Raw genomic sequence first — 26126 nt, forward strand, 5'->3', positions numbered from 1 at the left:
ATTCAATTCTTTCCTTGTGTATCCACAATGATACGTAAAATATGTGTAACTTTTTAACAGCACAGTGGATAAAATGTTGAAGGCCCAATGTTGATATTCTAAATTGTGATTTATTCTCCTTTGACAGTGCGTTGGTGCTCTGGGGTAGATAGAGAGAAGCAAGGCCGCAAATCTGCTCCATTTGACCTCCCCTTTGACCTCCACCTATCACTCAGACACCACCACGTTAATTCTACGAGAGTGTTAGGGCTAGTTCTTCTGTGTTCTTTTCTGTTCCTGTCCGTCTTTTATTTTTATCTTCTGGGTGACAAAATAAATAATTGGTTCTACTAATGCAGGACTAGTTAAAAGACATTAATGACACGCAGGAGTTAATGAGGAGTCAAGAAATCAGACAGTCCTTCTGCTCCCAGTTCCCATACTTTTGTTCTCAACGCTATGACCTATAAATCCACTTATAACCGGTCCTGCGTATTACTAACATACATGACTTTGATTCACTCATCGGACGCGCTTGCCAATGCCTCCCCCGGTCTGGAGTCTGGACTGAACCTTCTTTGGAGCCTTGAGACTAAACACACCTTGTCATCACGGTGGAGGCGGCCCGCGACGCTCCACCCGGCTCTAAAGGGTCACACTTAAACCTCTCAACACAACAGACGTGAACGATGGTGCAATCATGAGTCGCAATTGCTAATATTGATTATGTCACATCTGAAAATTACCATTGCGTCTCTGAAAAGGCCATATTTACCAGAAGCGCCAAAGGAGGAAGTGACTAATCAGGGAAGAATCTGATCTGTTTGGAGTAGATTACATTACATGGTTTTATGTGGTAATATTTGCATGAGCGTGACAGATGACAGCGTTGACTGAGGTTTTGTGTTGTGGGGGAGTCTGCAAACCGCAGTCCAACAATGTCATGCAACGATGTGTCAAGTTCTGGCTTCAGCGTGAGCCTACAGCTGCAATGCCTGACACACACTCAATTAGCGTGGGTAAAGCGCCTGCGCTATATGCCATTTTAAACAGAAGTTATGCATTAGCCATAAAGTAACTGGATAAAAAACGTTTGGTATGTAAACCTGAATCAGACCGTATGCAATATTCAAATTGACTTGAGCCACTTAACATTTATTACATTTTTTAGGTCACTTTATCCGTACCAACAGGTCAGTTTTGTCTGGCGGTGAGCAAGCATCTGTATTATCTATATAGTTTTGTTTTAGGAACTAATTTACATCAATTACACTGCATTCATTCTCACAAATACACTCTCATTCATACAGCGCACAAGGACTCTGTGGGCAAGGTGGGTGAAGTGTCTTGCCCAGGGACACAACAGCAGTATGGGGAGAGTGGCTCAGTGGTTAGAGCTCTCGTCCACCAGCTCAGAGGTTAAATTTTTGCTCAGAAGATTAGGCAAGACACTTCCACCCTTGCCTTTTATGAATGTGGTTAGTGTGTGAGTGGTTTGGTGGTGGAGAGAGGGGTTGATGCTGTGGATTGGCAGCCTTGTTTACGCCCCAAGGCAGCTGTGGCTACAGACGTAAATTAATAATGACTACAGTGTGGTGCTTTGAGGGTCTTTGTCAAGTCTGTAAAGCATGTTACAAGTGTGGCAATATCATTTATATGCACTACAGTCACCGTTGCTCCACTATAGGCCTAACCCAACTTACAGTTCAAGAGCATATAGGTTATTCTCAAGGTTATGTACATTTATAATCTTTTTTAAGGCCTGCTCAAGACACCTGCTTAAATGAGACATATTGTGTTTTTAGGTACTTGTCGAACTATAACATAAGTAGATCATCATTTTACATTTTGGACAAGCTAAACCTCAATATTGATCTAAAACGGCTTAAAAAGTAACAGGTTCATTGACTTCTTGTTCAAAACTGCTGAAACGATAGTGACATTTCACTGTAACAAGCAGCAGATTGTCGTTTACCGGTACATGTTTTTATTTTAGAAAAGTGGCTATGTGACATTTTTGAACTAGACATATATCGTTTGAAGTCTTAATTGTTCGACTAATCACAACGAAGAACAGGGATGTGGGCAGAGATTGGAATAGGCGCAAACCAGAATTTTCTGACACCTTGAGCCTCAAATGCAAGAAAATAAAAGATGACTCAATCAAGCATGAATTACATTTTAATACTCTGATGATGACAAAATACCAACAAATTTTAAAACTTTGGATATATGTTTCCCTTCATTTAATTCATTTTAATGTAATTGTGTCATTTGATTATTTGTGTGAATAACCCGGTCCAGTTGACTTTACTGACAAAATGAAACAGGAAGGGTTGCTATGTTATTGTTGAGGTTTGAGGCGTGGTGAAGGGAGTTTTCAGATAACTTCAATTGTCAAGTAGGGCTTAAGATTGGCTATTTAGATGTTATTCAACAGAAGTCAGTGACGGTCAAAGTGACCTATAATCTGCAAGTAGATAGCTAAATTAATTAAATCATCACCTAGTTTCTTTGTTTCATATGTCAGATGTGAGAAAACATGTCTTTAATTTAAATCTTTACTTTTATAATTACAATAGCAACACGTAGTTTACAGGCGTATTCCAAAAGCCATGTCCACAAACAGCTTACGTCATGTCACCAGTTTACCCACCCTGTGCTCGAGTGCATGTCTCAATGTGAACTTTGGACTGCGCTGAATGAGCACATAATATTATGACTTCAGCGGTGAAGCTCATCACTGCAGAGCATTTTATGAGTTACAATATAAAACGTTCTGTTGTTTTTGTTTGCACCTTTTAAATCAGCACATGTCACAGAGCAGTTGCGTGTACGAGGGTGCAGTCTGGTGTCAGGTGGATACACGATTGACGCTTACTTACTAAACTTCAGCTTAGTCACAATTCAAGTGATCAGCTTATAAGTGTGCATTTTAGATTTTTAGGGGATATCTTTTGCATACACGACAGAAGTGCTTTCAAATATTAGTCAAAATGGGGAGAGGCATTCAACAAACTCAAAATAGATTAACGACAGTGCCCATTATAATCCAGTGCGTCTTAAATATGGATTAATTAATATCTCGCAGCAACTGCAAAAAGATTACTAAGAAACTCTGGCCACTTTCCGTGCATACTGCATTAATAAAGTTCAACTGACTGACTTATCTGCGCTTTATAGTCCGCGGTGCTTTATATATGAAAAATGATCGAAAATAGACCATTCACTGACCTTGCGCCTTAGTGCACCCTATAGTGCAGAAATGTGTCCCAAAGTGACTTTATTATACAAAACCTTTCCAAATAATAACAGATTAAAAAGATAAATGGATAAAGTTACATACATTAAAAGGGTATAACATTATATTTCGGAACTTTTCTGTGTAATTTTACAGTCCTTAAGATTTGTCTGATATTAAACTAATAAACTTCAAGAGATGTTTTATCACATTTTTGTTGGATTTATATAATATTGAATGGCATTATTGGGGTACTTGTTCTATATTATCATTTCCAAATAGTATTGCTTCATGGGTTTTACTGGAAACCCACAGAGAAATCCCTCTTCCGGGACTTTGCAGAAAAGGTAGGTTGCCGAAGGTGTCTATTTTAAATGAAGTGCGGTGAAAGGAGCAGAGCGTGAGTCATTGTTGAGTGAAAAGGGTTTTTTGCTTGACTCCTTCTGGTGCCAGACACTCATCCGAGCTGCCTGGGGCTCCGGTCTCATCTCCCGCCCTGACGACTTTATAAGGCACTTCCTGTCAGTGTGATGTCACTGCAGGAGGGAGGCTCAGGGATGTGGAGCTGCTGGTTTGTTCTAGTATGCTGTGGTACAAGGCTTTATGCAAGGTATTGTTTGTTTTTGTTATAGTTTATTAGCTTTTAAAAATTACATCAGTCCTGCAGAAGGGCAAGGCTACATGGCTCGTATTGTCTTTTCACCTTTGCGTTTCAATTAGTTTCTTGCAATGTTATTTTGTAAATCATATTGAGCACATTTGGACAGGTGTCATACTTTTTTGGAACAGGGCAAAACAGTTTCTGGAACATTACATGACACACTACGGATAATAAACGTAATTAATAAAGGCAAGGCGAACAAAAATCCAAACAGTTTAAGCAATAAAAGAGAAAAGTGCAAATCAAATCCTTTCAGTCATATGCACAGCTAAACAAAACTGTTTTTAGCTTAGATTTGAACATTGTCAGAGTAGAACCTGTCTCACATCTTCAGGAAGACTGTTCCAGATTTTAGCTGCATAAAACTGAAACACAGATTACCCATGTTTAGTCCTGACTCTGGCACCAGCAGGAGGCCGGTCCATGTTTAGTCCTGACTCTGGGCACCAGCAGGAGGCCGGTCCATGTTTAGTCCTGACTCTGGCACCAGCAGGAGGCCGGTCCATGTTTAGTCCTGACTCTGGCACCAGCAGGAGGCCGGTCCATGTTTAGTCCTGACTCTGGCACCAGCAGGAGGCCGGTCCATGTTTAGTCCTGACTCTGGCACCAGCAGGAGGCCGGTCCATGTTTAGTCCTGACTCTGGGCACCAGCAGGAGGCCGGTCCATGTTTAGTCCTGACTCTGGCACCAGCAGGAGGCCGGTCCATGTTTAGTCCTGACTCTGGCACCAGCAGGAGGCCGGTCCATGTTTAGTCTTGACTCTGGCACCAGCAGGAGGCCGGTCCATGTTTTGTCCTGACTCTGGCACCAGCAGGAGGCCGGTCCATGTTTAGTCCTGACTCTGGCACCAGCAGGAGGCCGGTCCATGTTTAGTCCTGACTCTGGCACCAGCAGGAGGCCGGTCCATGTTTAGTCCTGACTCTGGCACCAGCAGGAGGCCGGTCCATGTTTAGTCTTGACTCTGGCACCAGCAGGAGGCCGGTCCATGTTTAGTCCTGACTCTGGCACCAGCAGGAGGCCGGTCCATGTTTAGTCCTGACTCTGGGCACCAGCAGGAGGCCGGTCCATGTTTAGTCCTGACTCTGGCACCAGCAGGAGGCCGGTCCATGTTTAGTCCTGACTCTGGCACCAGCAGGAGGCCGGTCCATGTTTAGTCCTGACTCTGGCACCAGCAGGAGGCCGGTCCATGTTTAGTCTTGACTCTGGCACCAGCAGGAGGCCGGTCCATGTTTAGTCCTGACTCTGGCACCAGCAGGAGGCCGGTCCATGTTTAGTCCTGACTCTGGGCACCAGCAGGAGGCCGGTCCATGTTTAGTCCTGACTCTGGCACCAGCAGGAGGCCGGTCCATGTTTAGTCCTGACTCTGGCACCAGCAGGAGGCCGGTCCATGTTTAGTCCTGACTCTGGGCACCAGCAGGAGGCCGGTCCATGTTTAGTCCTGACTCTGGCACCAGCAGGAGGCCGGTCCATGTTTAGTCTTGACTCTGGCACCAGCAGGAGGCCGGTCCATGTTTTGTCCTGACTCTGGCACCAGCAGGAGGCCGGTCCATGTTTTGTCCTGACTCTGGGCACCAGCAGGAGGCCGGTCCATGTTTAGTCCTGACTCTGGCACCAGCAGGAGGCCGGTCCATGTTTAGTCCTGACTCTGGCACCAGCAGGAGGCCGGTCCATGTTTAGTCTTGACTCTGGCACCAGCAGGAGGCCGGTCCATGTTTAGTCCTGACTCTGGCACCAGCAGGAGGCCGGTCCATGTTTAGTCCTGACTCTGGGCACCAGCAGGAGGCCGGTCCATGTTTAGTCCTGACTCTGGCACCAGCAGGAGGCCGGTCCATGTTTAGTCCTGACTCTGGCACCAGCAGGAGGCCGGTCCATGTTTAGTCCTGACTCTGGCACCAGCAGGAGGCCGGTCCATGTTTAGTCCTGACTCTGGCACCAGCAGGAGGCCGGTCCATGTTTAGTCCTGACTCTGGCACCAGCAGGAGGCCGGTCCATGTTTAGTCCTGACTCTGGCACCAGCAGGAGGCCGGTCCATGTTTAGTCCTGACTCTGGCACCAGCAGGAGGCTGGTCCATGTTTAGTCCTGACTCTGGCACCAGCAGGAGGCCTGTACATGTTTAGTCCTGACTCTGGCACCAGCAGGAGGCCGGTCCATGTTTTGTCCTGACTCTGGGCACCAGCAGGAGGCCGGTCCATGTTTAGTCCTGACTCTGGCACCAGCAGGAGGCCGGTCCATGTTTAGTCCTGACTCTGGCACCAGCAGGAGGCCGGTCCATGTTTAGTCCTGACTCTGGGCACCAGCAGGAGGCCGGTCCATGTTTAGTCCTGACTCTGGCACCAGCAGGAGGCCGGTCCATGTTTAGTCCTGACTCTGGCACCAGCAGGAGGCCGGTCCATGTTTAGTCCTGACTCTGGCACCAGCAGGAGGCCGGTCCATGTTTAGTCCTGACTCTGGCACCAGCAGGAGGCCGGTCCATGTTTAGTCCTGACTCTGGCACCAGCAGGAGGCCGGTCCATGTTTAGTCCTGACTCTGGGCACCAGCAGGAGGCCGGTCCATGTTTAGTCCTGACTCTGGCACCAGCAGGAGGCCGGTCCATGTTTAGTCTTGACTCTGGCACCAGCAGGAGGCCGGTCCATGTTTTGTCCTGACTCTGGCACCAGCAGGAGGCCGGTCCATGTTTTGTCCTGACTCTGGGCACCAGCAGGAGGCCGGTCCATGTTTAGTCCTGACTCTGGCACCAGCAGGAGGCCGGTCCATGTTTAGTCCTGACTCTGGCACCAGCAGGAGGCCGGTCCATGTTTAGTCTTGACTCTGGCACCAGCAGGAGGCCGGTCCATGTTTAGTCCTGACTCTGGCACCAGCAGGAGGCCGGTCCATGTTTAGTCCTGACTCTGGGCACCAGCAGGAGGCCGGTCCATGTTTAGTCCTGACTCTGGCACCAGCAGGAGGCCGGTCCATGTTTAGTCCTGACTCTGGCACCAGCAGGAGGCCGGTCCATGTTTAGTCCTGACTCTGGCACCAGCAGGAGGCCGGTCCATGTTTAGTCCTGACTCTGGCACCAGCAGGAGGCCGGTCCATGTTTAGTCCTGACTCTGGCACCAGCAGGAGGCCGGTCCATGTTTAGTCCTGACTCTGGCACCAGCAGGAGGCCGGTCCATGTTTAGTCCTGACTCTGGCACCAGCAGGAGGCTGGTCCATGTTTAGTCCTGACTCTGGCACCAGCAGGAGGCCTGTACATGTTTAGTCCTGACTCTGGCACCAGCAGGAGGCCGGTCCATATTTAGTCCTGACTCTGGCACCAGCAGGAGGCCGGTCCATATTTAGGGTCCATGTTTAGTCCTGACTCTAGGCACCAGCAGGAGGCCGGTCCATGTTTACTCCTGACTCTGGGCACCAGCAGGAGGCCGATCTATGTTTAGTCCTGACTCTGGGAACCAGCAGGAGGCCGGTCCATGTTTAGTCCTGACTCTGGGCACCAGCAGGAGGCCGATCTATGTTTAGTCCTGACTCTGGGAACCAGCAGGAGGCCGGTCCATGTTTAGTCCTGACTCTGGGCACCAGCAGGAGGCTGGGCCATGTTTAGTCCTGACTCTGGGCACCAGCAGGAGGCCGGGCCATGTTTAGTCCTGACTCTGGCACCAGCAGGAGGCCGGGCCATGTTTAGTCCTGACTCTGGCACCAGCAGGAGGCCGGTCCCTGAGATGGTTCATATGGCACTAACATGTCCGAGATGTACTTCCGAGATGACAAACGGATGAATAAGTCTCACCAAGTTGGATTTAGATATAAAATTGATTAATAAATATGTAATAAATACAAATAAATTACCTGGATTTTATATCACAAAAAAGCAGATAAATGAGAATGCATTCTCCCAAATATGGGAACAAATTTTGCGCTTGTTGCCTGTCATCTAAATGACATACAGGCTAATCAATACTATTAGTTTTACTTTTTAAATAAAATAACATATACATCTATTAATTATTCCTTCCTGCAAAGCAAATAAAGTGCCTTCTACATTATTTAATATTCACAAAATTAGTGCATGTTTTTAAATTTGATTATTTGACTTGTTTTGTTGTTAAACAAGAACTGTTACTGTACGTACTTTTAAGAGAACCTTTCTGTTTGGATTGTTTGTTTTGTTTAGAATATTTGAAATGTATTTTGTAGGCCCTATGCTTTTTTAGCAGAAACAACTATTATAACAGATTTTAAACAGAAAACGTGTCACATGCATGTTCCATAGAGTGCTTTAAGTCAGTAGTTTACTATAGTGGGATATTGGCAGTTATTACTATATTGTCTAATTTGTATGAAATTGGTGTCCATAATTCTCAAAAATATTCCTAAAAAAGTTCTTCTTCAAGGACATTTTTTAATAAGAATCCCTGTTAAGTGCTTGCGTACCCCTGGTTGGAAAACACTGCTGTAAATCAATACTCACACAGCAGTACTCATACATAAATATCACATACTGTACTTTTGGTCCTCTCGCCGCTTTGCTGGTCACAACTGGTCTGGAGGAATCCCAAAAATGTGTCTGAAATCATAAAGAGGGATTAGCACAGTCTGCTCTCAGCGTGGGGCCAAATATGTGATAATAAGATGGCTGCAGCGCTATGCCCCCAATGCCCGACCTGTAAAAGATTTACAAACTCGTGCAAGAACACCCTCTTCACACGCCTTTGCTGCTTTTCAGTCACTATTGATTTAGCAGGACCATTGTGTGGCTCTGTTTGAGGAACATGCATGTCACTGTTGAGTTTGCTTAACTCGGTTAGCCTAATGGACACAAAGGGTGCAAGATGGCCACTTTGCAAAGTAGCCTTGGTAACCTAATTATGCATGAAATCAGATGAACAAAAGAACAGGCTCGGCAGCAGAAAATGACCATAGAGACGGCCGGTGATTGTCCAACGCTAGATGCCAAAACACATGAGCACTATGGAACTGTCCACGGCTACATCGGTATGTTTTTCATTCAATTAAAAAAAAAAACTAGCATGCTAAACAAAAACAAAAGATGTGATAAAGATGTGGCCTTTATTTAATTTAATTTGTTTTTTTTGTTTGTGGTGATATTTTTGACTTTTAAATAGATCTATTGTTAGCTTGCCAAACTATATGATGTATTCAATAAGTTGCTTGCAAAAATAGTATGCAAACTATTTCTCGATAGTTAAATGAACATTGATTCAACACATTTTAAGATACACGCTCAATAGTTGTCAAACATTTTTACTTTATACACCAAGTACTACATACAAAAAAAATGGCTTTCCGAGTACCATCAGATCTAAACCAGATCTGAGATAGAGCCAATAGGTCTAACACAGATAGTTACACCATTACCACAGTACTAACTGAGAACATGCAGGAGAACAAAATGATGCGTGCTTTTGGAAGTATACCACCAGTGGTACACAAACAAACCACAGATTGAGAACCAGGTACATTGTATTCTTTTTTTGCATGCACTGACACACATCTGGTCGAATGTATGCAACTTTATTCCCTGTGTTTAAGTTCCCCTAACATAAGGAACCAACATTCTTGTTTACAAACTCTAAATAGGTTAAAGGTAATGCAATATTTAGGCATTGCTATGACATGATATGATATGACTGTTGGCGAGTTCCTATTAGATCATATTTTTGCAGCTTGTGGACACTATAACAGATAACATCCATGTGTGCACTTGAGGCACTAAATTAGAGAAAAGGGTCATTTGAACAACCCAATACCCGTTAATCTCACATGATGACTTTTTGGACTGACATGTGCTAAAAGAGAGCTACGTTTCTCTCCTCACGCATGAAACGCGTGTAAAACAATGTCTGGTGCGTGTCCTGCGCGGCTGCACGCTCTGCGCTCTGCAGCGGGAACACGCACAAATGGGACTCTGCGCCTTTAAGAGCGCGTGTGGGCGGAGCCAGCCCCTCTCCAGAGCTGCTTTGGACCTTAAAATAATTCTGTCCTACGAGTGAAGCCTAGAAAAGTAACACATTATTACTGGAGCGACGTGTGCACGCTCGGGCCCCCCTGTCTAATGTTTCTGTGATCTGAATACGAGGAGACTAATAACAAAGGAGGATCTATATTTTCTCCAAAGTCCGGGTCAAGTCAGCAGCAGAACAATACACTGCACAGTTATTTAGGTAAGTTGAGACAGTATTTTAAAGCTGTAGTAACTTTGGGATGTTGTTGTCCACATGCTTCAGGTTGGTGCAGCGACGTTACTCCATTCATTGTTTTATAACACCTTATTTACACGTTTACAGCACCCTGGCATTTCACACGCATTTGAGCCTGGTGTTGTGCGCGCTGCAAATGCCTTGACATTTAGTATCTCTCGTGCGTTTAAGTCATTTTTACGCGTAAATCCTTAAAAGGACTTTATTTATTCTATTTTATTTTATTTTTGTCATTGCCATAAGGACAGTGTGTAAGAATATCAGCCTTGCATGTGGTGCTATGAGTCACTTTGCTGCTCTGAGGGCTTTTAACCATTATTATCTCAATCCGGTCAAGTGAGCTGCGCGCACAGGTAGAGCTGGTCCCACGAGCCTCTGTCACCAGCGGGGTGTGATCGTCCCGCGTGCCCTGCTGTGCCTGGATGTCCCGTCAGAAAGTCACTTAAGCCTTGTAACATAGAGGAGAAAGTCAAGACTAAAAAAGCCTCTTCCGTGTTTATTCATTGCTCAGGAGACGTTGTAATTACACTGGACAAAGATGAGGTAGGTAGATGTTGTAGACGTGATGGTTTATGATTTATTTCACATTTTGATTGGTCAAAGGACAACTAAAAAAAGGGACAGTCCTTATATAATGATGGCTGTATACGGACTAATAGTAATATGTAATACAATATACAATAGCCTACTGGGATGGAGGTTTTGATTTGTATAGGCTGCTTGTATCATGATTATAAAGTAGAATATTGATGACAGTTGAGTAAATACACCGTTGTAGTAGAAAGTGGAATGTACATTTTACCTCTGGTGTGCAATTTTGAACTAAAACTGGGTGATAATAAAGCCTGCACTAGTAGAAATAGTAGCTGTAGCTGTTGTAGTGTGTGGTAGTAATATTAATACATATCCATATTAGACGTTGTACAAAATAATAGATAGGCCTAGTTTAAGTTAACATATAAAGCTATATGTTGTCACTATACTAAACACGGTGAGATAAGAGAATAACTGGGTGCGTAGTTGAGGAGATTGCTTAAATGGGTGTTGAAATATTGTCAAACAAAGTTGCTGTAAAGGAGTGTTGAGCAAGGGTAAGGTAAAGATCTTTCAAACTGAGGTAAATAACATGCTCTTGTTTAATTGTACACTCTGCTGTTTGTTTTAGTTATTGTAACTTGTGAGTGGCCAATCGTTAGAATATGAATAATAATACCTAATGTAGCAATAATCTCTATGTAAACCAAATGTTGTTTCGTTCATGAAACAGAGGGAATAACTCTTCATAGTGACATATGTAACTGTCCTACCAGATATTTTACTATGTAGGTTTAAGGCAGGTCACATATGGATGATTTCAGAGATAAGGGTAATTAATGTACTATAGCACAACTTTGTGGACAAAAAGTTGGTTAAAACAACTATTTGCAAACACTAAGTGAATGAATACCGTTTGTTTTCAGTGTAAGCCTCTCAAAATGATCTGTATCTTGTACCATAAAGTGTTGTATGGGACAAAAAACGAATGAATTAATCAAGCGTTAATTAATATATTTTAATATTATCTACACTTCTATCACTGAAAGACTTTGCAACCACAGCATAGTTAAGCTTTTTCACCATAATTGCATAAAACATTATAGGTTCATGTTTGACGGCGCGCGAGGGGCCAAGTGTCGTCATTTGACTGACACGCCCCCTCGCGCACCGTCCGCGTGGACCGTGGATTTATTGGACATGATTTTCCGCGTCGGCGTCAGGGGGAAACTGTAACTATGAGGACGATTGAACGGGATTTCACAGCAGCAACTCCGATTTCTACCGTTGACACCGCATGAAACCCGCGCGGACTATAAATACTGCCAACGTCTTCTCCCTCCGTCTCATTTCCGCGCGGAATTGACATGAGAATGAATGATAATCTTCTTTTGCTTAAGTGCGAGCGCTGGAGTGTAAAAGTATGTTCTCTCATCTTCAATGAGGATGGTTATGTCTGTCAAATGAAACAAGCAGAGCACAAACATTACAGTTTACATGTCGCGTCATCAGGAAGGTCTTTGGGGTAAAGTCTGTCAGATTAACATTGTGAAGGATGATCTTTTCAACTCCTGGATGAAAACAGATCTGCCATTCTTTTAGTATAGCACTTAGCAAGAGCAGCGCTTGGATTGTGCATATTTCAACCCAACATCCTAAACTGCTTGTCCTACAAACCTCCTCATCATGTTGCTGCTGTCATAAAGCTGTGCAATGAACCAGTCTGCAATGGAAGGTCCAGTGTGTTTCCTTGAGTGGAGAAGTGGCTTCATGATTTTATTTTCCTTGTAGAGTGTCTATTCACCAGTCACCTACTTTCATTTCATCACCTGGGTCGCTTCATTTTAGGCACAATGATGCCCCACCTTCTCTCTGAATGGTTTGAATAATCCTGATTTCAACTAAGATTTAAATAAGATTAAAGATCAAACTGTCCTTTTTTTAACATATATATATATATATATATATAATCAAACAGCCCTACTGCAATATTTGATCTCCCGTTTTCACATCAATTCTCTCAGTAATGTGTAGAAAACCTTGACCATTCATTTTCTCTCAAAAGCCCTGAATTGATTGCATGCAAAACCCGCCGTATGATCACGCCACATTGTAAAAATCTTGTTTCTGTGAGCGCACTCGTGGTCGTCTGCCAGGATGAACTGTGTCTGCACCTGTTGCTGGAGGAAGCCGGAGCCCCAGGAGGTTCATTATCGAATATCAAGTTGCTTCCCGTCCCGTTCGAACCCGAATCGATGGCCCTGGTCACAGAGGGGATTGCATTCCTGTTCGGGGCAGTTTTGGCTGTTGCTGATGCCCTGGGCTTCCTGTTGTTTTAGAGCTTTGTTTCTCGACAGCTGTCAGGGCAGAACATAACTTTAGCTCGTTGGAGAGCAAGGAGCGAGGGGCCTGTGTGGTTTTCAATCAGCACGGCCACATTATAAGCAGAACAACGTGTCACTGCACATACATCATCCAGAGCCTCCAGGGTTGACACTATGCACCTGTTTTTAACACTGACATAAAAATGACTTTGCTGCATTGTGTCATGTGCCTTATCAGCAGGAATACATGCGTTGATTTTGTTTTTAATAGAAAAAAAATACATGCATTTACAGTACATAATCTTGAAAATATGTGCTTTATTTCTTCTTGGCTAAAGGTTTGCTTGTACCCTCCTCGGCAGCTCAGTAGTTGCTATAGTAGCCTGATTGTTTAAATATAGATCTTTGCTGTGTTATAGCAAGTTCTATGGTTTAGTCACTAATAGCTACATCAACATCAATTAATTTACTTTTACTTTTAGAGATTTATCATCAGAATAGCAGGTACTCAATAGAGAAATCTGGTTGTTGCCCCCCATCACAATCTAGAATCTAAAACCAAATCAATTTCACCCATCCAATAACCCACTAACTCATCCACTTTGCTCTCTTTTTGTTCATTGTTGTACAAAATTGGCATGTTTTACATTTCCATTTTCCATCAACAATATCTAAATGTAAAACCGAAAATTAGATCATTTATTTTATGTGCCTACACTGTCCAATAAGCTGCTCGTTTCATTAGAAAAGGTGGCTCAGTAGGTGGTTTTGAATTAGTCTATAAAAATTGCACAAACACGTGTCGGCCTGACTGACACATAGTTGACGTAAACATGCGGGTCATTTGACATCAGCAGCTCTTGCAACATAGATCTTTTGTAACAGGAGAGCCACTTCTTTTGTCTGCTGTTCAGGCCAAGTGGGATTTTAGTGAGCCCTTTGTAATTCAACTGTAAATGTTCTATACAAAATAGAACATCAATTATTGCTGGACTTTTGTTTTTGTCTAATTTTGCTCAGTTAAATAAATGCTGCTCTTTTAGGCCACTTCTGTTAATTCACTTTAAAAACTTAAAACATAACAACAATAGTGATTACTTGGTTGTAATGCTTTGCCTTTTATGTTTTGTGTGTAGACCTTGTTTGCAGTTGTAAATTTGAACTTGGTTTGTCTCCTCTGTATCTCGCAGGAGTAGAAGTGTTGGCCAGCCGGGCGATCTCAGAGTTTGCTGGTTTTGATGCGACTCGAGGCTGCCTGGAGCATGTCCACAGTGGGCCTGACTGCCCAGGAGACCTCTTTCCCTCTTGAGAACCCCTTCCTCTGGGGCAGCTGCTACCACAGCATGGACTCGAAGTCATCCTGGGGGTACCTTCATCCAGCAAATCCCAAGTGAGTGTTCAGGAGTGAATGCCACTTAAGACCTTCCTGGAGTCACCGTTGAAGTGAAAATACTTTCCTCTTCCACCTCCTAATGTCTTCTGTTCTTTTCAGCTTTAGTATAAAATCAGCCTACACAGATCCAAAAGTGAATTTGTACCACAGAGAGTCCCCTCCTCTATCTCCGAGTTATGAAAGTAAGTAACGCAATATAATCTGCTCAGTTTCCAAACATACTTTGTAATATGAGACTAACCTCCTGTATGTGTGTAGGACACAAGCCCAGTCCAGGAACACAGAAGCTTCTTAAGAAGCCCCGGCCGGCCTACCTCTCCCTGTCCTGCACCCCTGAACCCTCCACGCCCAGCTCGTCGGAGGACACCCACATCCTGTCCCAGCCACAGTCTGCACACAGAGGCTGCAGTCCCCCACAGACTTCAAGCAGGTGCTCTAAGCCTCTGCCCCCCATCCCCCTGCAGACAGACTCCTGCTCTTTACAGAGCTTGGAAAATGAGGAAAATTTTACAAATTGGGATGATAGCTGTCGACTTGTGGCCGATAATCAGATAAACAAACCTGTGCGATTTGGACACGGCCGAAGAAGCCTCAGATTCCATGGCCAAGTGAACCATGCTTTCAGTGACCATGGTCCTCAGAGCCCCAGATCCACCCAAACACCACAACATCACCTGGAAAACCAACACCAGGGAAACTATCACCAGGGAAACCATCACCAGGGAAACCATCACCAGGGAAACCATCTCCACACAAACCATCACCAAACTCCAACTCCTGAGAGGCACGAGTTGCAAAATGCTCCCACTGAGCAGCGAGCGCCATGGCAGGGGACAGAAGAAATCCCTGTATGTCCCAGGCAGTTACAAGACAAGACTCAGAGACGGGTTCGCCGCACACAGTCGGGCCCAGCGGGGTCATTTAATAAATCCTCTTTTTTGAACCTTCAGTCTAAACGAAACATGTACAGTACATACAAATCTGAAGTGCCCCCTCCCATCCCCCCACGGCTCCAAAAGACTGAGGACCCCCGTCGCTGGTCAGCCGAGGTCTCTGGAGCCTACAGTGACGAGGACAAACCTCCCAAACTCCCACCTCGCGACCCAATGTCCAGAGGCTGCTCCCGCACCCCCAGTCCCAATAGTCTGCCCCTGTACATCAACGGAGAGATGCCTCCTACACAGAGCTTTGCTCCAGATCCTAAATATGTTTATCGGGGTTTAGTGAGGCAGAACAGCGAGGGGTCGCCTCGTATCTTTCCTGTTATGGTAAATGGACAGAAAGATAGCAACACACATTACTTTCTATTGGACGAGCCATCAGCCCGAGATATGGATGTATCAAACTCAGAGTGGGACTATCACAGTCAAAAGAAAACACCTGTGGATTTTGTTTGAAAACCTTTGCATACTATATTTGTATTAAATAAGCAACATTGGACCATAGAACACTCTAAACCGCTGTTTTTTTATGATAGATTCTCTTGTGAACACACACAAGGTATGTGCGCACTGCATTAGTTACTGGTAACTGTGGTTTATAGCAGCTGAGATGGTGAGATATCGCTGGCTCAAGGTTTAGGTAAAGATTCAATAAGAAAACCTATTTTTATATAATGTTTAATTTGTTGTATTGACTATTGTGGTGTCAAGGTACAAGCTGGCCTCGGACCTCATGCTCAGTGTTTGTTTTTTTTTATATGAAATGCATTGTGGGGTTTCATACTTTGTGAGTGAAAAGGGACAATAGGTCAGTAACCAGACTTTATATGAAGAATAAAATGCTGGAAAATGAAGGATTTAAGCACAAAACGCACCTCTGTGTTCTGGTTGTGTCATGGGAGAGTTTTAGCGGTAGCTCCTGGATAATGATTACATGTACTGTATGTTTAAATGTGTGAGAGATTTGGTGACAAAGAGAATACTTGTTACTTTTCTGTGCAAGATAAATGTTGTGAATGTATCCAAAACCTAACTGTCTTATATGAGTCTGTGGTCAAGCTGTGAGCCTTTAGTTGATATAATATAATTTGTACTACCTCCTGTTAACTACCCTAAACTGACCTGTACTTACAGTATGGATCTCAAGGTCCTGACATACTTATTTGCACAATTTTAATATGAATTACTACTAACCCAGTCCTAAAAAGTGCTACATGTAATCTACATGTAAGGCCATATTTGCATCTTTGTATCACCATAGAGATCTAAATGTTGCATAACTAACCCAACCTTTCTCTGGTATAGTGTAACCAAATCTCCTTAAAGGAAAATTGATATCTAGCACAGATGTTTGGCCAACCTGTCGCACAGACTAAATAGACATGGTTTACCTGACACAGACTTTTCCAGTTCTACTCATGCATTCCTGTCTTACATGATTGCAGTGGGTGTGGCCTCTTCAGACACTTTGGCTGCTGGCAGCTCAGAAAATGTTTGAATTTTACTGTTCTCAAACTTGGGTAAATGTAGCATATATCTGTAGTAACCTTGATTGAAAATTTACGTTTTTGATACTGCTGAGGTCAAAACACGGACATTGAAGTTTATTGTTTCTTTCCCTTCTGCTCACAAAATGTTGTAACCCCTTCCTTTGCTTTTTAAAGAATGTTTACATCATACACTGATACTATTTAATCTTAAGGTATTCATGTCTTATGTTGAAGATGAAGAAATTGAAATTATCGCTCGGATGTAGGTGAAAAGATGCACTGGGAGAGTATGCAGTGTACAGTATTTAACAATTCCATTTGCTATGAACAGTTGAAGTATATAATCTTTGAACAAAAGGATGTAAAATAAAAAAGTACTTATTTATGATTTTGCTTCCTGCTTATTTCTTAAAGACTGTGAACTCTTAGCTCAGCTGTTTGGCCTGTTTTATCACCCACACGCCCTCATGCTGTTCCCTATTATGACTGGCCTCTATCCAGAAGCGCAACTCACAATGGTTGACTGACAGCTAGAGATTTCTTCCTGGTTTGGACGATGCTGATTCTCCTTGTAGCACCCATTGCTGCCCGTATTCAATTTAGTCTCTGATCACTTCCCTGTATGTGGTGATAGTGCTAAACCACAAACACCATTATAAATAATCAGGCCATTTTAAACTGCCTGAACTTAAAGTGGGTCAAAGAGACTGAATACACTTGAGTGTATTTTCAATAATTGCAAAGCCTATATACTTTTGACAAGGCATGTGCTATCAATGTTGTATAGTAAGTAATAGGTCGAGAAATTGCATCATGTCATTAGACTTGCCGCAGTTCACATTTTGAGCTGAATATTTGTGTTGTAGAATTTGTTCCTAATCTAAAATTGTAATTTCAAATGTGCTAATTTAAACAGAAACAAATTATTTAACTACAATTATTTGGATGAAGCAGTGAAGCAGTCTTTCTTCAATGAAATAGATATTACTGCATCGACTGTAATGAATTTGAATGAATATGGGGATGAAAAGGTGAATGCTTTGCTTGCTACTCTTTCATTGTAACACATCAAACTGCTCAACTGGAAGGCACAGCTTTAAGTGCATTTAAGTGTATTTCATTACAGAAGTAGCTTGTTTCATTACAATTCAGCTTTTAAAAACTTGCTTGACTTATATATATATATTTTTTTTGAAGATCGAAGACATTCTAACCTTTGCATAAAACTACCACAAATCCTACTAGAACAATCAGTGCATTGAGCTCTTTGTGGATTTGAATTGTCATTATCATTTGCATCAAGAGCCAGTCGGTCTGAGAAGTCAATGTTTAACTCTAACTCCAGAGTAGCTGGTTAAACATTACACAGGCCAGAGAATAGAGACTGTGCATTTTAAATATGAATAATGAATCATTGTTTGTGGATGTGCCACTAGATGGAGATATAACTCTTTTCACTACTGAGGCATCAAACCTAACTCCTGTGTAGGAATAAATTGTTAATAAAAAGGTTCTTGTTACATTATCATATAAAAGGAACTATACATTATGCATTTTAGTTTCTATACAGTATATGGTAAATCTCATTTAAATAGTCAAAGACACTTTGGAATTAATATAATTGCAAGTGAACAGTGATTAATGAAGTATAAATATACAAGTTATTTGATCTGATCTCAAACACTTCACACATGGTTGAAGCAGACCTCCTCAAACCTTGAGGAAAAAGCTGCAATTCTTGTGTGCGTTTTATAAAAGCAAAATGGCGCCATCTAGGGCCCAAATAGAGTTCCAGGTTGGGGGAATCATTTTTATTTCTTTTGGGTGATTAATTGAAAAGACTTCTTAAAGATTGGCAACACGACTGAGTCTGCTTTCAAGGATTTATTTTTGAACAAAGGATCAACAATTATTACAGCGCAAATTTCAAATAAATTAATAGATAAATAAGTTGAATAATTTAGTGGATTTATTGTGATCAGTTACGAAGGTTCAATCATGTGTTAGAGAATCCCAAGTTGTGATCTCCTATAAAAGAAGAAAAGACAATGTTCACGCAAGATAAACAGAACACCAGAAAAACATTTTGACAATTACGTGGGAAATTATGATACATTGTTTTGCTCTCCAGTTGATTTTTGCTTCTTCATTTTAGCACTTTTCCTTTCTTGGGCCGCATTTATAGATATGGTCGACAGGAGCATAGAGAGCTATAGTTTTGGAGATACTCTGTCCAAGTTTAACCAGCCTTTATTCCGTTTAATGGATTCTTTGATTCTGCTTGTCAGAACCGGGAATAACTTCTTCAACGCTGAGGTCCAGCTGCACAGAGCCTTGCACATGTGCTGCTGTTAGACCACTGGACTACCAGCATGGTCAGTGAGGATTCTACTGCTAACTGTAGAGCGTTATTTTTTTTCCTACTGTTCTATCACTCCACCGTGGTAACATGTAAATGCGTTAAAACTATGAAAATTGCCTGTGTTGAATTTATAGTATGTTTCTTTATCAAGTAAACAGTAAAACAAACCTCTGTAATTGAAAAAGTCTTCTTCAAATGCAGAGAGTCGTCCGTCTGAAGAATCCCTCCTTGTCCTGCAAAGAATATTATGATTATTTTATCTAGTTGTGTGGTAGATGTGGTTCATTTTAAGTATCGTATGAATACTAACCAAATGCCAGCGTGCCTTCGTCTTCTGTAAGCAACAGCAGCGATGATGATGATGCAGAGGAGCAGAAAGGCAGCAGCCAGTGACCCAAACAGAGCTCCATAGAAACCTTGTCCCCAGCTAAAAAGCTCACACCGCGCGCCGTGGTACTGCTCCATACTCGAGTTATAGCAGCTGCAGGAAAACAAGGATTTATGGAATCATATTCATTATATGTTTTCATAGTTGATTATCATAAATGTGAACGTGTGTGTGAGTAAAAGGACAAAACGAGTACTTAATACTCTACTTAATAATATAATAATAGTAATGATAATAATAAAAGCAAAATTGAATGAAAAAAATGTGTAAAAAGTATATCTTACAAGCAGATTGGTCCAAGAATAATATGATTGTAGCAGTCCCCATGGCGATTACAGTAGTTAGGGATTGTATCGCACGGCCCAACACACGTCCAGCTCCCATTGATCAACTTTTTAGTATAGTCAGCAAAGTTTGTGCAGTTGATGTAAGGTTCCAACTGAGTAATATCTGTAAGGTGGAAGAACTGATCAGTTATTTATATTATATATATATATATATTTTATAGTAATGGACAATTGAGACTTACTTGTCAGTGAAGGTGACTCAAATGTGACTGTTTTTAAATGGGGAGTTGAAGTATTGAATGCCGCTCCAATATTGTTCAAGTTGGTTGTGTCATTTAAGATATTTGTCAGTACAGTCTCCAATTGGTTGTTGACATACTGGATTTGGGATTCACTGTTTACATACTTGTAACTCACTTCAGTCTCTGCTAAAACACTCCCAGCACTAAAAAGAAAGAATAAATAATCAAATATGGTAAAATGACAAATGATGGAAGCTTCAGTGGGTGATTTCCTATGTGAAAACCTACGATAGTCTGATGACTTCTATAGATTTAAAAGTGTTGGGATCTGCTTTTCTGCACAGTGGTTCAAGCTGAAATGTAAGGGAAATGTTACTCACTGTATGTTAAACATGTAATAATAGAAAGGACTAAATTCATAAAGTTAACAAAAGCAGATTTGTGTTCTTTACCTGTTCTACTAATTTGATGCTGAAATGTTTGGATTCAGGAGAATTCAAATTCAAGTAGCTGTTGTCGAATATTATGTTGATAACCAAAGTAATATTTACTTTGCGAGTTAGTTGTCCTCCGTTGTCTACAAAATGAAAAGGAAAAACATATACAGTATGTTAAAGGGCTATAGACATGTTGTGCAATTAGGTCTTCAAGTTTAGGATTTCTTATAGTTAAATAGGTATTTTAGTGTTGTAGCTTAAGAGACAAGCGGAACAACAGCTCAATTATGCAGTTTAAGACCACTGCTAGCAGAAAAAGTACCTCATGGATTTGGAAAATCTAGAGGGCATACCAATGTTCTGGAATACAATTCTGACAAGGTAAGCCGACCATACATATCACAATAACACGACGTGACACTTCTGAGGAAAGCAGCGGAATGCGGCTGAAGCGTGTCAAGGTACGAAACTATAATACAGGTTTGACTATAACAAATCTTTAACTTACGTGAGTGTTTAAGGTCAAAGACAAGGTGAATGTAACATTATTTGTACCAACAGGTTCATTTTGTATGACAGTGAGCCAGCCCATTAATTAATTCACATACATTTGCATTTAAAAGTATAAAGTGAAAACAGTGCTCAGTGATGGCAAAATAGAAAATGTGATTAAAAAATGAAAAAAGGCTTGTGTACCAAGATAAATACAAATAAAATGATGGTTTATGAATAGTTAACTCACCAATAATAGGTTGGGTGTTATTAAAACCATAGATGCAGTTGTCACCATAAACAAATTCTTGGCAGGTAGTTGGTGTCACTGAGGAGAAAAATGTGTTTGAGGTGAAACAAACTATCCAGATGCATTAAGCAAATGAACATGGTTACTTGAGAGAAAAAGTACCTTGATTAGTTGTTGATGTAGGTGTAAATAAAGTGCTTGTTGAAAATGTTTGCTCAGTTGTTGAGGTAACTGAAAATGGTCCATTAGATGTGGCATGAGGGCTTGTGCTCACAATTGTCATTGTTGAAGGAGGTGTTTGTGAAGAAAGACTGGTCCTGCTTGTGGAATGTGGACTTGATGTCTCTTTATTTACAGTTGTATGGGTAGATTCTGTAGACCGCTGGACTGTTGGGGATGAAGTCACTTCATGTGTTGTCAATTTGGATGTTGGCACAGTAGAAGAACTTGTTGGGCCTGATGTCACCAATGTGATTGTTGAAGATTTTTGCCCGGTTGTTGAGGTAACAGAAGCCGATGATGGTCCATTAGAAGTTGCATTAGGGCTTGTGCTAACAATTGTTGTTGAAGGAGAAGTTTGTGCTGAAACACTGGTCATGCTTGAAGATGTTTGTACATTTGCACTTGTAAATAAAGTGTTTGTGGATGGCTGAACGGTTGATGATGAAGTCACTTCATTTGTTGTAAAAGTGGGTGTTGACACTGTAGATGGAGTTGTTGGGCCAGATGTCACCGATGTGATTGTTGAAGATTTTTGCCCTGTTGTTGAGGTAACTGAAGATGAAGATGGTACATTAGATGTGGCCTGAGGGCTTGTGCTCACAATAGTTGTTGTTGACGGAGATGTTTGTGGAGAAAGACTGGTCATGCTTGAAGATGTTTGTACATTTGCACTTGTAAATAATGTGTTTGAGGATGGCTGAACGGTTGATGACAAAGTCGCTTCATGTGTGGTCAACGTGGATGTTGACACTGTAGATGGAGTTGTTGGGCCAGATGTTACCGATGTGATTGTTGAAGATCTTTGTCCAGTGGTTGAGGTAACTGTAGATGAAGATGGTATATTAGATGTTGCATGAGGGTTTGTGCTCAAAAGTTTTGTTGTTGAAGTAGAAGTTTGTGATGAAACACTGGTCATGCTTGTAGAATATGGGCTTGAAGATGTATGTACATTTGGGCTTGTAAATAAAGTGTTTGTGGATGGCTGAACGGTTGATGATGAAGTCACTTCATTTGTTGTAAAAGTGGATGTTGACACTGTAGATGGAGTTGTTGGGCCAGATGTCTCTGATGTGATTGTTGAAGATTTTTGCCCTGTTGTTGAGGTAACTGTAGATGAAGATGGTATATTAGATGTGGCCTGAGGGCTTGTGCTCACAATAGTTGTTGTTGACGGAGATGTTTGTGGAGAAAGACTGGTCATGCTTGTAGCATATGGTGTTGAAGATGAATGTACATTTGCACTTGAAAATACTGTGTTTGTGGATGGCTGAACGGTCGATGATGAAGTCACTTCATGTGTTGTCAATTTGGATGTTGGCACAGTAGAAGAACTTGTTGGGCCTGATGTCACCAATGTGATTGTTGAAGATTTTTGCCCGGTTGTTGAGGTAACAGAAGTCGATGATGGTCCATTAGAAGTTGCATTAGGGCTTGTGCTAACAATTGTTGTTGAAGGAGAAGTTTGTGCTGAAACACTGGTCATGCTTGAAGATGTTTGTACATTTGCACTTGTAAATAAAGTGTTTGTGGATGGCTGAACGGTTGATGATGAAGTCACTTCATTTGTTGTAAAAGTGGATGTTGACACTGTAGATGGAGTTGTTGGGCCAGATGTCTCTGATGTGATTGTTGAAGATTTTTGCCCTGTTGTTGAGGTAACTGAAGATGAAGATGGTACATTAGATGTGGCATGAGGGCTTGTGGTCACAATAGTTGTTGTTAACGGAGATGTTTGTGGAGAAAGACTGGTCATGCTTGAAGATGTTTGTACATTTGCACTTGTAAATAATGTGTTTGAGGATGGCTGAACGGTTGATGACAAAGTCGCTTCATGTGTGGTCAACGTGGATGTTGACACTGTAGATGGAGTTGTTGGGCCAGATGTTACCGATGTGATTGTTGAAGATCTTTGTCCAGTTGTTGAGGTAACTGTAGATGAAGATGGTATATTAGATGTTGCATGAGGGTTTGTGCTCAAAAGTGTTGTTGTTGAAGGAGAAGTTTGTGATGAAACACTGGTCATGCTTGTAGAATATGGGCTTGAAGATGTATGTACATTTGGGCTTGTAAATAAAGTGTTTGTGGATGGCTGAACGGTTGATGATGAAGTCACTTCATTTGTTGTAAAAGTGGGTGTTGACACTGTAGATGGAGTTGTTGGGCCAGATGTCTCTGATGTGATTGTTGAAGATTTTTGCCCTGTTGTTGCGGTAACTGAAGATGAAGATGGTATATTAGATGTGGCCTGAGGGCTTGTGCTCACAATAGTTGTTGTTGACGGAGATGTTTGTGGAGAAAGACTGGTCATGCTTGTAGCATATGGTGTTGAAGATGAATGTACATTTGCACTTGAAAATACTGTGTTTGTGGATGGCTGAACGGTTGATGATGAAGTCACTTCATGTGTTGTCAATTTGGATGTTGGCACAGTAGAAGAACTTGTTGGGCCTGATGTCACCAATGTGATTGTTGAAGATTTTTGCCTGGTTGTTGAGGTAACAGAAGCCGATGATGGTCCATTAGAAGTTACATTAGGGCTTGTGCTAACAATTGTTGTTGAAGGAGAAGTTTGTGCTGAAACACTGGTCATGCTTGAAGATGTTTGTACATTTGCACTTGTAAACAAAGTGTTTGTGGATGGCTGAACGGTTGATGATGAAGTCACTTCATTTGTTGTAAAAGTGGATGTTGAAACTGTAGATGGAGTTGTTGGGCCAGATGTCTCTGATGTGATTGTTGAAGATTTTTGCCCTGTTGTTGAGGTAACTGAAGATGAAGATGGTATATTAGATGTTGCATGAGGGTTTGTGCTCAAAACTGTTGTTGTTGAAGGAGAAGTTTGTGATGAAAGACTGGTCATGCTTGAAGATGTTTGTACATTTGCACTTGTAAATAATGTGTTTGAGGATGGCTGAACGGTTGATGACAAAGTCGCTTCATGTGTGGTCAACGTGGATGTTGACACTGTAGATGGAGTTGTTGGGCCAGATGTTACCGATGTGATTGTTGAAGATCTTTGTCCAGTTGTTGAGGTAACTGTAGATGAAGATGGTATATTAGATGTTGCATGAGGGTTTGTGCTCAAAAGTTTTGTTGTTGAAGTAGAAGTTTGTGATGAAACACTGGTCATGCTTGTAGAATATGGGCTTGAAGATGTATGTACATTTGGGCTTGTAAATAAAGTGTTTGTGGATGGCTGAACGGTTGATGATGAAGTCACTTCATTTGTTGTAAAAGTGGGTGTTGACACTGTAGATGGAGTTGTTGGGCCAGATGTCTCTGATGTGATTGTTGAAGATTTTTGCCCTGTTGTTGAGGTAACTGAAGATGAAGATGGTATATTAGATGTGGCCTGAGGGCTTGTGCTCACAATAGTTGTTGTTGACGGAGATGTTTGTGGAGAAAGACTGGTCATGCTTGTAGCATATGGTGTTGAGGATGAATGTACATTTGCACTTGAAAATACTGTGTTTGTGGATGGCTGAACGGTTGATGATGAAGTCACTTCATGTGTTGTCAATTTGGATGTTGGCACAGTAGAAGAACTTGTTGGGCCTGATGTCACCAATGTGATTGTTGAAGATTTTTGCCCGGTTGTTGAGGTAACAGAAGCCGATGATGGTCCATTAGAAGTTGCATTAGGGCTTGTGCTAACAATTGTTGTTGAAGGAGAAGTTTGTGCTGAAACACTGGTCATGCTTGAAGATGTTTGTACATTTGCACTTGTAAATAAAGTGTTTGTGGATGGCTGAACGGTTGATGATGAAGTCACTTCATTTGTTGTAAAAGTGGATGTTGACACTGTAGATGGAGTTGTTGGGCCAGATGTCACCGATGTGATTGTTGAAGATTTTTGCCCTGTTGTTGAGGTAACTGAAGATGAAGATGGTACATTAGATGTGGCATGAGGGCTTGTGCTCACAATAGTTGTTGTTGACGGAGATGTTTGTGGAGAAAGACTGGTCATGCTTGAAGATGTTTGTACATTTGCACTTGTCAATAATGTGTTTGAGGATGGCTGAACGGTTGATGACAAAGTCGCTTCATGTGTGGTCAACGTGGATGTTGACACTGTAGATGGAGTTGTTGGGCCAGATGTTACCGATGTGATTGTTGAAGATCTTTGTCCAGTGGTTGAGGTAACTGTAGATGAAGATGATATATTAGATGTTGCATGAGGGTTTGTGCTCAAAAGTGTTGTTGTTAACGGAGATGTTTGTGGAGAAAGACTGGTCATGCTTGAAGATGTTTGTACATTTGCACTTGTAAATAATGTGTTTGAGGATGGCTGAACGGTTGATGACAAAGTCGCTTCATGTGTGGTCAACGTGGATGTTGACACTGTAGATGGAGTTGTTGGGCCAGATGTTACCGATGTGATTGTTGAAGATCTTTGTCCAGTGGTTGAGGTAACTGTAGATGAAGATGGTATATTAGATGTTGCATGAGGGTTTGTGCTCAAAAGTTTTGTTGTTGAAGTAGAAGTTTGTGATGAAACACTGGTCATGCTTGTAGAATATGGGCTTGAAGATGTATGTACATTTGGGCTTGTAAATAAAGTGTTTGTGGATGGCTGAACGGTTGATGATGAAGTCACTTCATTTGTTGTAAAAGTGGATGTTGACACTGTAGATGGAGTTGTTGGGCCAGATGTCACCGATGTGATTGTTGAAGATTTTTGCCC

At 41.9% G+C, this 26126-nt stretch overlaps 3 protein-coding genes across 5 annotated transcripts in view; 1 reads left to right on the forward strand and 2 right to left on the reverse strand.

Annotated features, from left to right (window-relative positions):
• Positions 1 to 9842: 9842 nt before the first annotated feature.
• On the forward strand, positions 9843 to 17150 carry errfi1a (ERBB receptor feedback inhibitor 1a). 3 transcript variants are annotated; one of them, XM_072452641.1, is made up of 4 exons: positions 9843 to 10048; positions 14135 to 14328; positions 14431 to 14513; positions 14590 to 17150. In XM_072452641.1, exons 2-4 carry the CDS (start codon positions 14177 to 14179, stop codon positions 15726 to 15728), a joined length of 1374 nt encoding a protein of 457 aa, XP_072308742.1. In that variant the 5' UTR covers positions 9843 to 10048; positions 14135 to 14176; the 3' UTR covers positions 15729 to 17150. The 3 variants fall into 3 exon arrangements, with proteins under 3 accessions (XP_072308742.1, XP_072308740.1, XP_072308741.1); XM_072452639.1 differs by having other exon boundaries at positions 9843 to 10044; positions 14129 to 14328; XM_072452640.1 differs by lacking the exon at positions 9843 to 10048 and adding an exon at positions 10548 to 10623 and having other exon boundaries at positions 14129 to 14328.
• A 1481-nt stretch (positions 17151 to 18631) lies between these two features.
• Positions 18632 to 21503, reverse strand: LOC140365777 (uncharacterized). The gene is made up of 9 exons (XM_072452332.1): positions 21383 to 21503; positions 21221 to 21298; positions 20494 to 20618; positions 20330 to 20394; positions 20042 to 20244; positions 19797 to 19962; positions 19435 to 19605; positions 19293 to 19357; positions 18632 to 18790 (listed from the first exon to the last, which is right to left on the reverse strand). The coding sequence occupies exons 1-9, from the start codon at positions 21501 to 21503 to the stop codon at positions 18759 to 18761; spliced, it is 1026 nt and encodes a 341-aa protein (XP_072308433.1). The 3' UTR covers positions 18632 to 18758.
• Positions 21504 to 23841: 2338 nt separating this feature from the next.
• Positions 23842 to 26126, reverse strand: part of LOC140365778 (uncharacterized) — an 84869-nt gene continuing 82584 nt past the window's right edge. The window contains exon 11 of the mRNA XM_072452333.1: positions 23842 to 23925. Coding sequence (XP_072308434.1) covers positions 23842 to 23925 — 84 coding nt within the window. The remainder of the gene's footprint in view (positions 23926 to 26126) is intronic.

This window comes from Eucyclogobius newberryi, unplaced genomic scaffold (assembly GCF_026437365.1).
Source record: "Eucyclogobius newberryi isolate DKJ021-1_F unplaced genomic scaffold, fEucNew1.0.hap1 SCAF_19, whole genome shotgun sequence".
Classification (NCBI taxonomy): Eukaryota; Metazoa; Chordata; class Actinopteri; order Gobiiformes; family Gobiidae; genus Eucyclogobius; species Eucyclogobius newberryi.

What these genes read in the sequence shown, in the direction of transcription:
- errfi1a (XM_072452641.1), top strand. Translation starts at nt 14,177, where the DNA reads ATGCGACTCGAGGCTGCCTGGAGCATGTCCACAGTGGGCCTGACTGCC. An exon ending in CTTCATCCAGCAAATCCCAA is followed by an intron (nt 14,329 to 14,430) that starts GTGAGTGTTCAG and finishes TGTTCTTTTCAG; the next exon opens with CTTTAGTATAAAATCAGCCT. An exon ending in TCTATCTCCGAGTTATGAAA is followed by an intron (nt 14,514 to 14,589) that starts GTAAGTAACGCA and finishes GTATGTGTGTAG; the next exon opens with GACACAAGCCCAGTCCAGGA.
- LOC140365777 (XM_072452332.1), bottom strand. Translation starts at nt 21,503, where the DNA reads ATGACAATTGTGAGCACAAGCCCTCATGCCACATCTAATGGACCATTT. An exon ending in TGAGTCACCTTCACTGACAA is followed by an intron (nt 19,963 to 20,041) that starts GTAAGTCTCAAT and finishes TCCACCTTACAG; the next exon opens with ATATTACTCAGTTGGAACCT. An exon ending in CGAAGGCACGCTGGCATTTG is followed by an intron (nt 19,358 to 19,434) that starts GTTAGTATTCAT and finishes TATTCTTTGCAG; the next exon opens with GACAAGGAGGGATTCTTCAG.